Source organism: Typopeltis vanoorti, chromosome 21, assembly GCF_054136105.1.
Source record: "Typopeltis vanoorti isolate ZY-2024b chromosome 21, IOZ_Tvanoo_1.0, whole genome shotgun sequence".
Classification (NCBI taxonomy): Eukaryota; Metazoa; Arthropoda; class Arachnida; order Uropygi; family Thelyphonidae; genus Typopeltis; species Typopeltis vanoorti.
Window position 1 is genome coordinate 101,370,824 of NC_143569.1, and position 12,736 is coordinate 101,383,559.

The 12,736-nt window shown below is 37.6% G+C and overlaps 1 protein-coding gene across 1 annotated transcript in view; it reads right to left on the minus strand.

The window, feature by feature from the left end:
* The window catches only part of LOC150095153 (PP2C-like domain-containing protein CG9801), a 151,653-nt gene that overhangs the window by 91,972 nt on the left and 46,945 nt on the right, over positions 1-12,736 (minus strand). Inside the window, exon 2 of the mRNA XM_090411210.1 lies at positions 4,212-4,522. Within this exon, the coding sequence (XP_090267336.1) occupies positions 4,212-4,522 (311 nt within the window). The remainder of the gene's footprint in view (positions 1-4,211; positions 4,523-12,736) is intronic.

Genomic DNA, 12,736 nt, shown 5'->3' on the forward strand with positions numbered 1-12,736 from the left:
GAAGACAGTTATTAGCTTCCAGTTCCATTGTAAAGTGGATTTTTGGATGTTGGCTATTTAAATGCGCTAAGAATGTTTTCAATGTCTCTGGGCCATGTGGCCAAATAGCAAGCACATCGTCAACATAGCGTAGCCAAAGTGTTGGTTTGAGAGTGGCTGTATTGATTGCTAGTTTTTCCAGGTGTTCTATGTAAAAGTTGGCTGGGGGCATGGCTGTCCCATCTATTTGTTTGTATATGGAAATATCCTGCTCATGTAATCAAATTCACAATACATGCAGGATATTTCCATGTGAAATATCCTGCATGTATTGTGAATTTGAATAGTTCAAATATATCAGGGAGGTGTGTGACTTCAGTAGATTGAGGGTTTCTATTAGTGGTACATTTGTGAATAGTGAGGTGATATCAAAGCTTACTATTAAGTCTGAGCTTTTTAGGGTATGGTGTTGTAAGATGCTTTTTAGGTGGGCTGAATTTTTGACAAAGGAGGGAGAATTGTTTGTGAGGGTGGCTAGTAGCTTAGCTAAATGTCTAGCCAGTTTGTATGTGGGACTATTTATACTAATTATTATAAGTATAAAATGCATTCCACAATAGGGCATAAGGGTGTACCTTGTTTGTGAATTTTTGGTGCACCATAAATCCGAGGTGTTTTAACATGGAAGGGCTTGAGTTTGTTTACTGTGTCTTTGGGTCAAACCGTTCGATGGACACCATTATTTCGCTTTTGGAACTTGTTTAGGAGTCACGGCAAAATTGTGCCCTTGACTTAAAGCACTAGTGGCTTCTTTGCTTAAGGTGAGCAAAAATAAATTCACGATGACGAGGTCTTGTTGTAATTGCGGTCGTTGTATAGTGCTGTGTTGTTGGAGATTTTCAAACTTATTTTGGTGTTGGTTTTTGACTATGTTGAATTCTTTTTTAGCTGTTGCGTCAGTGATGTTATCTAGGATCTCCCATAGTTCTGTATTCAGAATATTATATAGTGATTCAGGTAGTGCGTTGATAGTTGAATTTGATTTTGCTAATTCCAGACGAGTGGCGTTGATCTGTTCATGTAATAGCGCTACACTCGCTCGTTTATAAATGCGTTGGGCTTTGGCCGAGCGGAACTTGTTTTTGATTTTACACCATGTTACATAGACCTGGTTGATATATCTTAGCAAAGTGAGCACTCATTAATTGGCAAATCTCATTAGATTCTGACACTAGAGTACCATCTGCATTCAGTAATCTTATTCTTCCACGCTCATTCTTTCTTTTGCTTGTGACATAATGATAACATTCTTTTGGATTGCCTTTAGCTTGTATAGCCAATTTACTTTAACGATTTAGCTTTCTACACAATACTCATTTTCTGGCCTGTGCTTTACTTGTTTCATAACTTCTCTCACTCTTATTCTCACAATATTCTTTCCCCATCTTCTTCTAATAGATCTCTCACTTAATAAGGTTGTACTGTTTCATTCCCAGTCTATCCATTCTTTGAACTTTAGGGATACATTCAGATATCACCTCATTTAAGCACTTTTTCAGATTCCCATACATTGCTGACATTTTCCCCATTCAGTAACTAATATGGGACCAAAGATAGTATTCTCCTCAGCTGATCTTAATTTACAGCTTTGTAGTTCAGCATGTAACTTGTTCTAATTGTAACATTAGTATAATTAGATATGTCCCAAGAAAGCATGGCACGATCACTGTCACCAAGTAGTGGTAAAATAGTCATATTCTTAACAGAGACTCCTTCTGATACTATGAACAAATCAAACACTCTTTGACCTCGAGTTCCTTCTTTCACATCCTGCTTGAGAAAGTTGTCTCCCAACTATTCAATAAATTCCGCTTCATTTTTATCATGAGATTTCTCTTCTACCTAATCAATGTTTGGATACAGACTAGTTTTGCCACACATGCTAGTGGCTTCTTCTGGATTAGGAAGAACAAAAAAATGAATAAGTAAATAAATAATAATAATATAATAAAGGTGTAAATGTGAATATTTACATATCTAAAAACCGGAACATGTAAGGAACTGTTACACAATGGTAAAAAAAACAGAAAACATGTGGAACGTGGAAGATTGCACAGGTCAATCATTGTTCAGTATGTGTGCATGATAATTGACAGACATCTGACATGCAGAAAGATCTAATAAGCAAATTTCAAATATCACACAAAATCATTCTTTGGTTTCTGTTGAATGTGCTTATGAGTGGACAACTATTGTAGATTCTTTTACATTGTGAGTTCATTGAAGTTGTCCTCTATGTAAGGCATGGAGCTCTTGTTCCATTCAATATTATGATGAGTGCAAGAGAAGTGGAAAGCTAGGCTTGAGCTGTCTTCTCTGTGACTATTCACATCTTCAATATGTTGTTTTTGTCTTATTTCCAAACCCAGATGTTTATCTTATGTAAGAAAGGCCACAAAAGAACATGGAGTATTATAAACTCCAGGATATTTGTCGAAAGGGTTTTGATCTTTAGGTGAATAATAAAACTCGTATAGTCACAAATATTGATAGCCTTTCTCTCAAAATCACCAATCTCCTAAAATCTCATTACATAAGAATGGCTTTCAAATCTAATGCGACTATATGAGCTTCATTATGTTCATCATTATGCTCATCTAAGTACCACAAGCCCTTTCAATAAACATTTCGCTTTCAGCAAACTAATGTGTTATAGGTTCTGCCATCTGTGTGGGACTAATTAACACACACACACACACACACACACACACACACACACACACACACACACACACACACACACAGTTAAACTTTTTCTTCTGCAGCTTCTCCCACTTAAATGGGGTCACTGTTGATGATGAGTCTCCTCCACATCCTCCTGTCTTGGACTGTCACCACATCCAAGTTCTTCATCTTCAAGTCCTCTTCTACCAGCTCCCTCCATCTCTTCTTTGGCTGCCCATGCTTCCTCCTTCCTTGCACATCCATCTGCATGACTCTTCTTCCTACATATTCGTCCTCCCTCCTCATCACATGACCAAACTATTTCAACCTTGCCTCCTGTATCTTCGCTCCTAAGTTCGTAACTTTCACTGCTCCCCCTCACAGTCATTTCTCAGATGATCCTTTCTGGTCACACACTGCACATCCACCTAAGCATTCTCATCTCTGCTACTTCCATCCTGCTGATGTTATTTTTCCTCAGGGCCACAGTTTCTATAGCATACGTCAAAGCTGGCCTCACTACTGTTCTATAGATTTTGCCTTTCAGATTGATCGGCACCCTCTTATCGCATAACACTCCAGCCATCTCCCTCCAGTTCCTCCAACCCGCTTGCATCCTGCATCCCACTTCCTTTTTAGCTCCTCCATCTTCTTCCACTGTTGAACCTAAGTATCTAAAGTCCCTCACCTTCCTGATGACATTTCCTTCCAGCTCCAGATCTGACTCCTGGCCGCTGCCCACTGTGCAACACATATACTCTGTCTTACTTCTGCTCAGTCTCATATCTCTCTCTCTCTCTCTCTTCCAGTACTTTTCTCCATCTTTCCAGTTTAGTTCCCACTTCTTCTCTTGAATCTGCACACAGCAAGATGTCATCTGCATACAACATTGTCCAAGGCGTATCTTCTCTCACCTCCTCCGTCACCACCTCCATCACAATATTAAACAGAAACGGACTTAATGCTGACCCTTGATGCAAGCCAACTGTTACTTGAAAACTTTCTGTCTGTCCCAGACAGGTCCGAACACTTGTCTTCACATTTCTGTACATCTCCCACATCAACCTGACATATTTCTCCGGAACCTTCTTCTCCCCTCAGATACCTCCAGACTTCTTGCCTTGGCACTCTATCGTATGCTTTCTCCAGATCAATAAATGCCAAGTGTAGCTTCTGTTGTTTCTCTTGAAACTTTTCCATCATCTGCCGTAACCCAAAGATAGCATCTGTTGTTGATCTACCAGGCATGAAGCCAAATTGTTCCTTTGCAATAACTGAATTTCAGTTAATAATAGTAATAAATAAATATGAAACATCATTTGAATATTTCAAATATATTTTTCTCTACTGGAAGAATAAAACTTTATTTTGTAATTTCTCAATTAGATGAAAGATTATCATTCTACCTAATAAATTTTATTAGCAGTAATATAGCAGTACTACAAAAACTAATCTTAGTGCCATTTGATGTTTTTACAAAAAATGTTATAAATTATCTCATAACTTACCATTCATGATAACTGTTTTATCAGGACACGAATGCAAGTTTTCAGTAGTACATCCACCACTACAACCACCTCCCCCATCATCTTTCACCTTTTTTTGAATGTTATCACAGTTTTCAAGTTCATCATCAATGAAATCGACATCAAGATCAGTGGTGCCAAAGGCCTTTTGTTTCCGATTTACTTCAATAAGGCCACCTGCTGGACCAGTGTATCCAGCTAAAACACCATATGACAATTCAGCTACTTCTCTAACTGGCAAATCATGACAAGATTTTCCAAATATAATATCCGGATGTTGCTTTTTCATTTCCCTGAAGAAAACAAAATAAATATAAAGCTTCAAATTTAATATGATAAATTTGTAGTTTAAAAATAACACTGATACTAGAATTGTTATCTTCTGAAAAGAAAAATATAGAAACAGTAATGACTCGTCCCTCTCCTAAGAATGCACTGCTGCTTCCATGTTTATTTTAAAGAAAAAACGAACATGCAGCTTCTAACTGGCAGAATTTTCATTGCAACTGAACTCTGCATTCATTACATGATATCATATTGTTTGTGCAATGTTTATTTTCCAACTATTAATAATCTCCTAAAAAAGTGAAATTGCAATGTCATCAAAAATATGCTTTAGACACACTGAATCATAAAAAATTACTACAAGAAATCTATCGTAACAAGAATTTACAATGTTTAGAAAAACATTATTACTATATAATGAATGCATATTATTACCAGAAACCTCCAGTAAGTCAGAGATTTATCAAAAGAGGCCAAATATCTCCCATACCCGCTGTCATACCTTTTCTCGAATTGATTTCCACTATCCACATTCACCAACTTCAAACACAAGCCAATTCCAATCATGCACCATTCTATGAGAGAATGACGCTCACCCTTTTCTTAATTGCATCATTCTCACCTTCATAAATACCAACCCTCTTGCTCTCTCCTCATCCTCAATAAAATGAAAAATACTACTTACCAGATAGAAAAATTCCATTTATCATATTAATACAAAAGGAATCATAAAAAAAAAATAAAACAAAGCGTGAAGAATGAGATGGAAAGAACGAGAGGCCATTGTTGGAGTTATGTAAAGATGTAGTGAAGAAGGGCATGAGGAGTAGATTTTGGAGTAATGAGCAAGTGGAACATATTGCTAGAATGTGTTGTATTGTGGGGAATGTAAACAATTCCAAAGTTCAATAGGACAGGCAGGTTAATAGTTAAAGCCTCCCACAATGAGTCAGCTAATTCCATGGAAGTTACTGTAATAATAATAATAATATGCACAAGGATATTTGCATAAATGAGATGTTAGATATAAATATAGATCTGCAAATGTCCAGCTGGATTATGCATACAGATGAGTATACAAAAACCTTGGAGGTAACATATGTCCATACACTTCCATGCAGGGTATGACAATTTGGTAAGTGAAAATTAAAATTGGTACAGCAGCTAAACAGGTTAGCTTTCTTAAAGAGGTAGCGAGACACTAAAGAGATAGCACCAATTTGGAGTTTAGTTCCTTGTGTTGTCTGTTACATTTTTTTTTTTTTTAAACTAATCCCACTGTTATACCAAATTGTTGTTTTGTGTACTGTGACAAACTATTCTTGTGCTCTAAAGATGCTGGATATAATACCAGCAAAATATCAGCTAATAAGTTAATAAATATTTTCTTATCATTCTGTGTTATAATCAATACCATTATACAAGGGTAGTGCAGAGACTGATGCGTCTGTTGACTTATCAGTATCTCTGAGGTGGTAGTAAAGATTTTGGAAAAGTTGGTAAGAGCTCACACACAGAAATGGGATGACAGAATATACTCTACTTTGTAGCGAATGGCATGTTCGAGTAACTTGCTCGCATTTTGTTACAATTGAATGAGTTAGACAAGGAGAATGGATATACCATGATACTTTTAAACTTTGCTAAGATTTCTGACAGGATACAGCATAAAAAGCCATTATATAAGTTGGATGATACAGGATTGGATTATAAAATATTAGTTTGGATAAGAGGATGGCTGACTGACTGACATCAAAAAGCAGCGTGGGAGAGGAAAGTACAAGTCTGCAATATTCAAAAGTGTAATATATCCCAGGAATCAGTTCTTGGTCCATTGTTATTTTTATATTAATCCTTTAACTGCTGATTTCATATTCTACTGACATTGTCCCATGTGCTGAATTAATTTTGCAAAAAATTTATACATAAAATCAATTAAAATTCTTACTGAAGTAAGAAGTCCGGAGAGCATCATACATTCTTGATATACACTTGATGTACACTCACAAAAATGGCAATAATAGTGTTTTATAAAATTTGCATAATCAAGGGTGTCCACTTGATTATGCAAATTACACACATTAATTTATGTCGAAATTAATCAAAATATATAAAGAGCATATGATTACATATGATTAGTTGCACAAGTTCAAATTTTTCTCTTTAGATGGCATACAAGGACAGAAATCCAAGTCAAATAAACTTCAATTGGTTGGCAATAGAACCTACATGCGAAGTTTGAATATCTTACAATGATTCTTTACATACTAAAAAACTGTCTGAATATGAGAGGCGTGCCGCCCATACATATACAGACTCAGCAAAGCAGGCATGTATTTCTGAATCCGTAATAATACGTTCTCAGCAGTTAAAGGGTTAATGACACTGGAAAGGATATGACAGGAGACATCAGCTGTTTGCTGATGATGATGATGATGAGAAGAATAAATAGCATAATCAGGAACACAACTGATATGTAGCACTTGCAGAATGTTTTGAATAGGCTGGAATTGTGGACATGTGAAAATGGTTGTCAATTTAGTGTTAGTAAATGTAAAGCTATGCACCTAGGTGAAATAAGATATCCAATGATGTTTTTATACTAGTAGGATTACACTAGAAGAAGCTGATTAAGCCAAGGGATCTTAGAGTTTTCATAGATAGCAAGGTGAAGTTTGAGGACCATATAGAAAACACATCTCAGAGGACAATTACAATGCTGAAATGATCATTGACATTTAAGAATAAAGAAGCCATTTTGCTACTTTAGACACACTGTCTCAATACAACTTTACTTAGGCTGTTGTGCAGGTCCAATTTCCTGGTTTCTAAGGTTGATACAGTGGATAATATCAGGATGTAAAGATCAGGATTGTGGAATGTAGATTATGAAGATATGGGGTGCAAACACTAACCAAGAGAAAGAGGGGTGATATGACAGACTTATAAGCGTGGTGCAAGTGCGTAAGAAGAGCTCCAGATTGAGATAAGTATTCTTGGAATAATTAAGTATGTATGAGTGTTTGTTTGAGTAAGAGCTGCTGTAAAAGTTGTGTGCTACCATTATATTAGTGTGGGGGATTTTGTTTTGCTTAAACTTAATTACGAATTTGTTGTTATCATTAGACTTCAGAGTGGTAACCGGCAGATTAAACATGGCGGCAGCTTTGTCATTCCATGACTTTAACTTAGACTTCAGTTGTTTCATTAAGTTTGAGGTGTGTTATATGTATTCTTTCAATTACATAAATGATTTGTGGATGTTTAGGGTGGATGGAAGGAGGGTATGTGCAAAATGTGACCTGAACGAGGAATTGATTACAGAACTGTTAGCTGCGAGAATGTCGTAAGGAAAATGAGTGCATGTTCGAAAGAGAAGGATGGTGTGAAAGGAGAGGCGAAAGAATGTTACAAAATCAGTAAAAAAGAAAACGAGTGATTTAAATACCATAACGGATGTTAATAAGGACGAAAGTGAGGCGAGAGTGGCGAAAAGAAATGAAATTGAGAGAACAAATGAAACTGGAAATGGCGTGATGCAGGAATCGAAAGTGGAAAAAATTGAAAGAATGAATGATGTTGAAAGTCGGACGCATGTTGGACCGAAAGTACGAAAGCACATAAGGATGAATGAGAGTGAAAGTGAGAAGAGGGTGTCGAGAGTTAGAAAATTAGAAAGAATGAATGATAGAGAGAATGTGATGCAAGATTCAGAAGTTGAACTGGATTGAATGAGGCAAGAGATGAAATGGATGCGGAATGAAATTAAGAAAATTCGGGTAAAAACTATTAAAACTAATCATGATGGCACAAAAGAGTTAACGAAAGATGAGTGAGTGGCGTTATATGGCGACTCCATTATTAAAGATGTGCTGGATGATAGGATGCACAAGGCATGTTTTCCAGGTGGTAGGTAGGATGAGTAGAGTGACTGAGGCATTGGATATGAGGAGGGAGCAAGCAAAAGAGTTGATGGTTTTAATCGGCACGAATGAATTTGACACAGGAAAAAGACCAAGTCAGAATGGATGTCAGGAGGCTGCTTAGAAGGATAAAAGTGAATAGCGTGACAGGAAGGGTAGTCAGCATGTTGCCTAGGTATGACTGTGGTGAGACGAGGCGGAGAGCAAGGATTATGAATGATATGCTGGCTGAAATGTGTGAGGAGATGGGAGTACAGTTTGTTAATGTGTGGAATGAGTTTGAAGGAAGAAGTGAACTGTATGGGAGCGATGGACTGCATTTGAGTGGTTATGGTGCGAGTCGCTTGGAGAGGCTGCTGCTGGAAAGTAGAGAAGTGAGTAGAGTTAGAAATAATAAATCAGATCAAGCGGGAAGTGATATGGAAGAGCAGGAGAGTAAGACAGGAGAGACTGAAGAGGTGGTTATGAATGAGGAAGTGAATGGTATGAGTATAGAAAATGAGAGAATGGGTATGGGTGTGCAAGAGGAGCAGGGAAACGGGAAGGCTCAGGGTGGACAGGGGTACACAGTGTGAGAAAGGTGGATGCTCCGAGAGGAGGTGAGAGCATGTGTAGACAGGAAAAAAAATGGGATGACCTGGGATCAAGAGGAAAGAGTTGAAATTGAAAAGAGTTTTAAAAGGAATAAGCAGAAAGGGATATAGCCTGAGTCGAGCATGGAGAGATCACATCGAGTGAGTGGTATCAGTGGAACTAGCTGTAGATCCAGAAATGAACTGTTGTGTTTCTATACAAATGCTAGAAGTATAAGAAACAAGGCAGATGAAATGGTTGCATTAATTGCATCTGTTCACCCAAAGATTGTCGGAATAAGTGAGACATGGTTGGAAGAGGACGACATCCTGACAGGAATAGAGATGGACGGGTATGATGTGTTTCGTGAGGATAGAAGGGGTAAAAAGGGAGGGGGGAGTGCTATTGATGATAGAGAAAGAGTTATGTCCGTACAAAGTAGAGATGCAAGAAGGAAATAGTGTCAGTGGTTTTGAGGCAGTATGGTGTGAGATAGAGGTGAATGGAATCAAATACTTGGTTGGATGTTGTTATAGACCAGGTAATGTGGATGGTGGATAATGAAATGTATAATCAAATTAGTCAAGTATATAAGAAAAGGGTGATCATCATCGCGATTTTAATAATGGCAATATAGACTGGAATGATGAGATAGCAACTGGAAGTAAAGAAAATGAGTTTGAGTTTTTGAGGGATAACTACCTCAGACAGTAAGTAACAGAGGGCACGTGAGGATTGAGGGGCTTGGATTTGTCATCTCATCAGAGGATGTAATTATAAATGAGGTGTCAAATCATCCACCAATTGGTGAGAGTGACCATGAGGTGATTACCTGGGTGGTTGCCAGCCACCCAGTGTGAGGACCTCTGTGAGAAAAGGGTATATGTGAAACTACAAGGTGGGGGGTGATTATGAAGAGCTCAAGAGACAGCTTGCAGGTGTAGCATGGAATGAGGAGTTAGCTGGAAAAGAGATCAATGCAGCTTGGAGGATTTTCAAAAACTATCTAGTAGATGCAATGTCTAAGAGTATTCCAGGGGTGAGAAAGTTAAATAAGGTAGGTGTGAGATGGATGAATAAAGAGATTAAGCATGCGATACAGAGAAAGAGGGCATTGTGGAGGCAGCATAAGAGAACTGGAAATAACCAATTCCATGAGCTCTACAAAGACCAGGCAAGGAGAGTGACTTAGTTGGTGAGGATAGCTAGCTAAAGAGAGGTATGAAGAGCAGTTAGCAAATGATGCCAAAAAGAATCCTAAGGAGTTCTTTTGATATGTAGCCAGCAAAAGAAAGAATGATTATGGAAGGATGACATTGTTAGGAGAAAATGGTATAAAGATAGCTGTTGCAGGATGTGTGGTAGAGATTCTTAATGAGCAATTCATAAAGATCTTTCAATCTTGTGAATGTGACTTCATGGAGAGATTGAGAGCAGTAGATGATGGAGAGGAGAGACTGACTGTAAGTGAGAAAGAGGTGTATGGGGAGTTGAGTAAACTAGATGTTAATAAGGCTGTGGGACTTGATAATATATCGCCACGTATTCTGAAGAAATGTGCAGGGGAGTTGACATCTGTCTTGACATATTTTTTTAATACGAGTCTTGCACTCGGTCAAGTCCCTAAGGAGTGAAAGGAGGGCAAGACTATGTCACTTCATAAAGGAGGTGATCGAACTCAAGCATCAAACTATAGGCCTATCTGTGTGTCAGGTGTTGTGGTTAAGTTGTTGGAGAAGCTTGTGAGAACTAGGATCCAGAGTTGGGTTGACAACAATGGTATAATCTTTGATGGACAGCATGGATTTGCTAAAGGGAGGTCATGTTTTAGTAATCTACTTACTTATTACAATAAAGTGACTGCTTCCTTGGACAGAGAAGAAGGATACACAGTAATATACTTATATGCGTGGATAGGCTTATGTGTTCGTCAGACATTTTTGTAATAGATTTCATGGTTTGGTATGAACACAGATGGATAAGAAAATAACTATTTATTAACTCAAAAGCTAATATTTCGCTGGTATTATATCCAGCATCTTCAGAGCACACAACACAAAGTTTGTTACAAATGCAAAACAACCACAATCCAGTGGGGCTAGTAAAAGTAATTGCAGAGTGCAACACAAGACTAAAGTCCTAATATAGCGGCATCTAGGTTTAAGGGGGGAAAAAAAAAAAAAAAAAAAAATCAAAATTTTGAAATAGTAGTCCAATAATGGCTTCCGTTGAACGCAGGATTTACCACTTGCCTCCAGCTATAGCCAATAATATTAGGTTAGACATGGCCAATATCCTTATCCATTTTAAGCCTCCCCAAAATAATATCTCACATAAAGAAATAATAGCTCTAAAAGAACTACGCAATAATAACCACATTACAATAACAAAATCAGACAAAGGTAACATCACTGTAGTAATGGATACAACAGAATATGAAAGTAAAATACATACACTGCTCCAAGACCGGTCTACATATCAAATCATAAATCGAGATCCCACCAACTCACAAAAGAATAAGGTGTGCAAGTTATTGAACAAAGTCACTTCCTAGCCAAAAGAAATTGTCAAAAAACTCAAACCCTTGCACGTTAAAACACCCAGAATATATGGTGCTCCTAAAACACACAAACAAGATACACCTTTGCGTCCTAGTGTAGATAGTACAAACAGTCCTACATATAAACTAGCTAAACATTTAGCCAAATTACTAACCACTTACACAAACAATTCTTCCTCTTTTGTTAAAAATTCTATCCACCTAAAAAGTATTTTAGAAAACTACACCTTAAATAGTTCAGACCTAATGGTGAATTTTGATATCACCTCATTATTTACTAATGTACCACTGATTGAAACACTTAACTTACTAAATTCACAATTTCCCCCAGATATATTTCAGCTATTTAAATTCACAGTACAGGCAGGTTATTTTACTTGGAAAGGGAAAATATACAAACAATTAGATGGGACAGCTATGGGTTCGCCCCTTTCTCCCCCCCTTAGCCAATTTCTACATAGAACATCTGGAAAAATTAGCTATCAACACAGCCACTCTCAAACCTAGTCTCTGGCTACGCTATGTTGATGATGTGTTTGCTATTTGGCCACATGGCCCAGACACATTGAATACATTTTTAGTGTATCTAAATAGCCAGCACCCTAAAATCCACTTTACAATGGAACCAGAAGCCAATGACTGCCTATCCTTCCTGGACACACTGATCACACGTCTTCCAGAAGGTTCCTTATCATTTTCGGTTTATAGAAAACCCACACATACAGGGAGATACTTACACAAACAATCACACCATCACCCTTCTCAACAATATGGTATCTTAAAAACACTAACCCATAGAGCTAGAGCAATCTGTTCCAATGACATTGCTCTCGCTGCTGAACTTTCTCACCTACGACACACCTTCTTAACCAATGGTTATAATCCCCATAAAATAGATAACATACTAAATGCTACCCAGAAATCCCTTCTATCTACCACAGAAGACTACAACGAAACTATCACCATCCCATACATTAAAGGCACATCTGAAAAGATATCTAGTGTGCTTAACAAACACCAACTACGCACAGTATTTAAACCTTATGTAAAATTAGCAACTCTCATCCGTTCACCTAAGGACAAATGCACTCCTTTATCACATCCAGGAGTCAACGAAGTGCCCTGTTCTTGCCATCAAGCCTACTACGGACAGACAGGAAGAACTG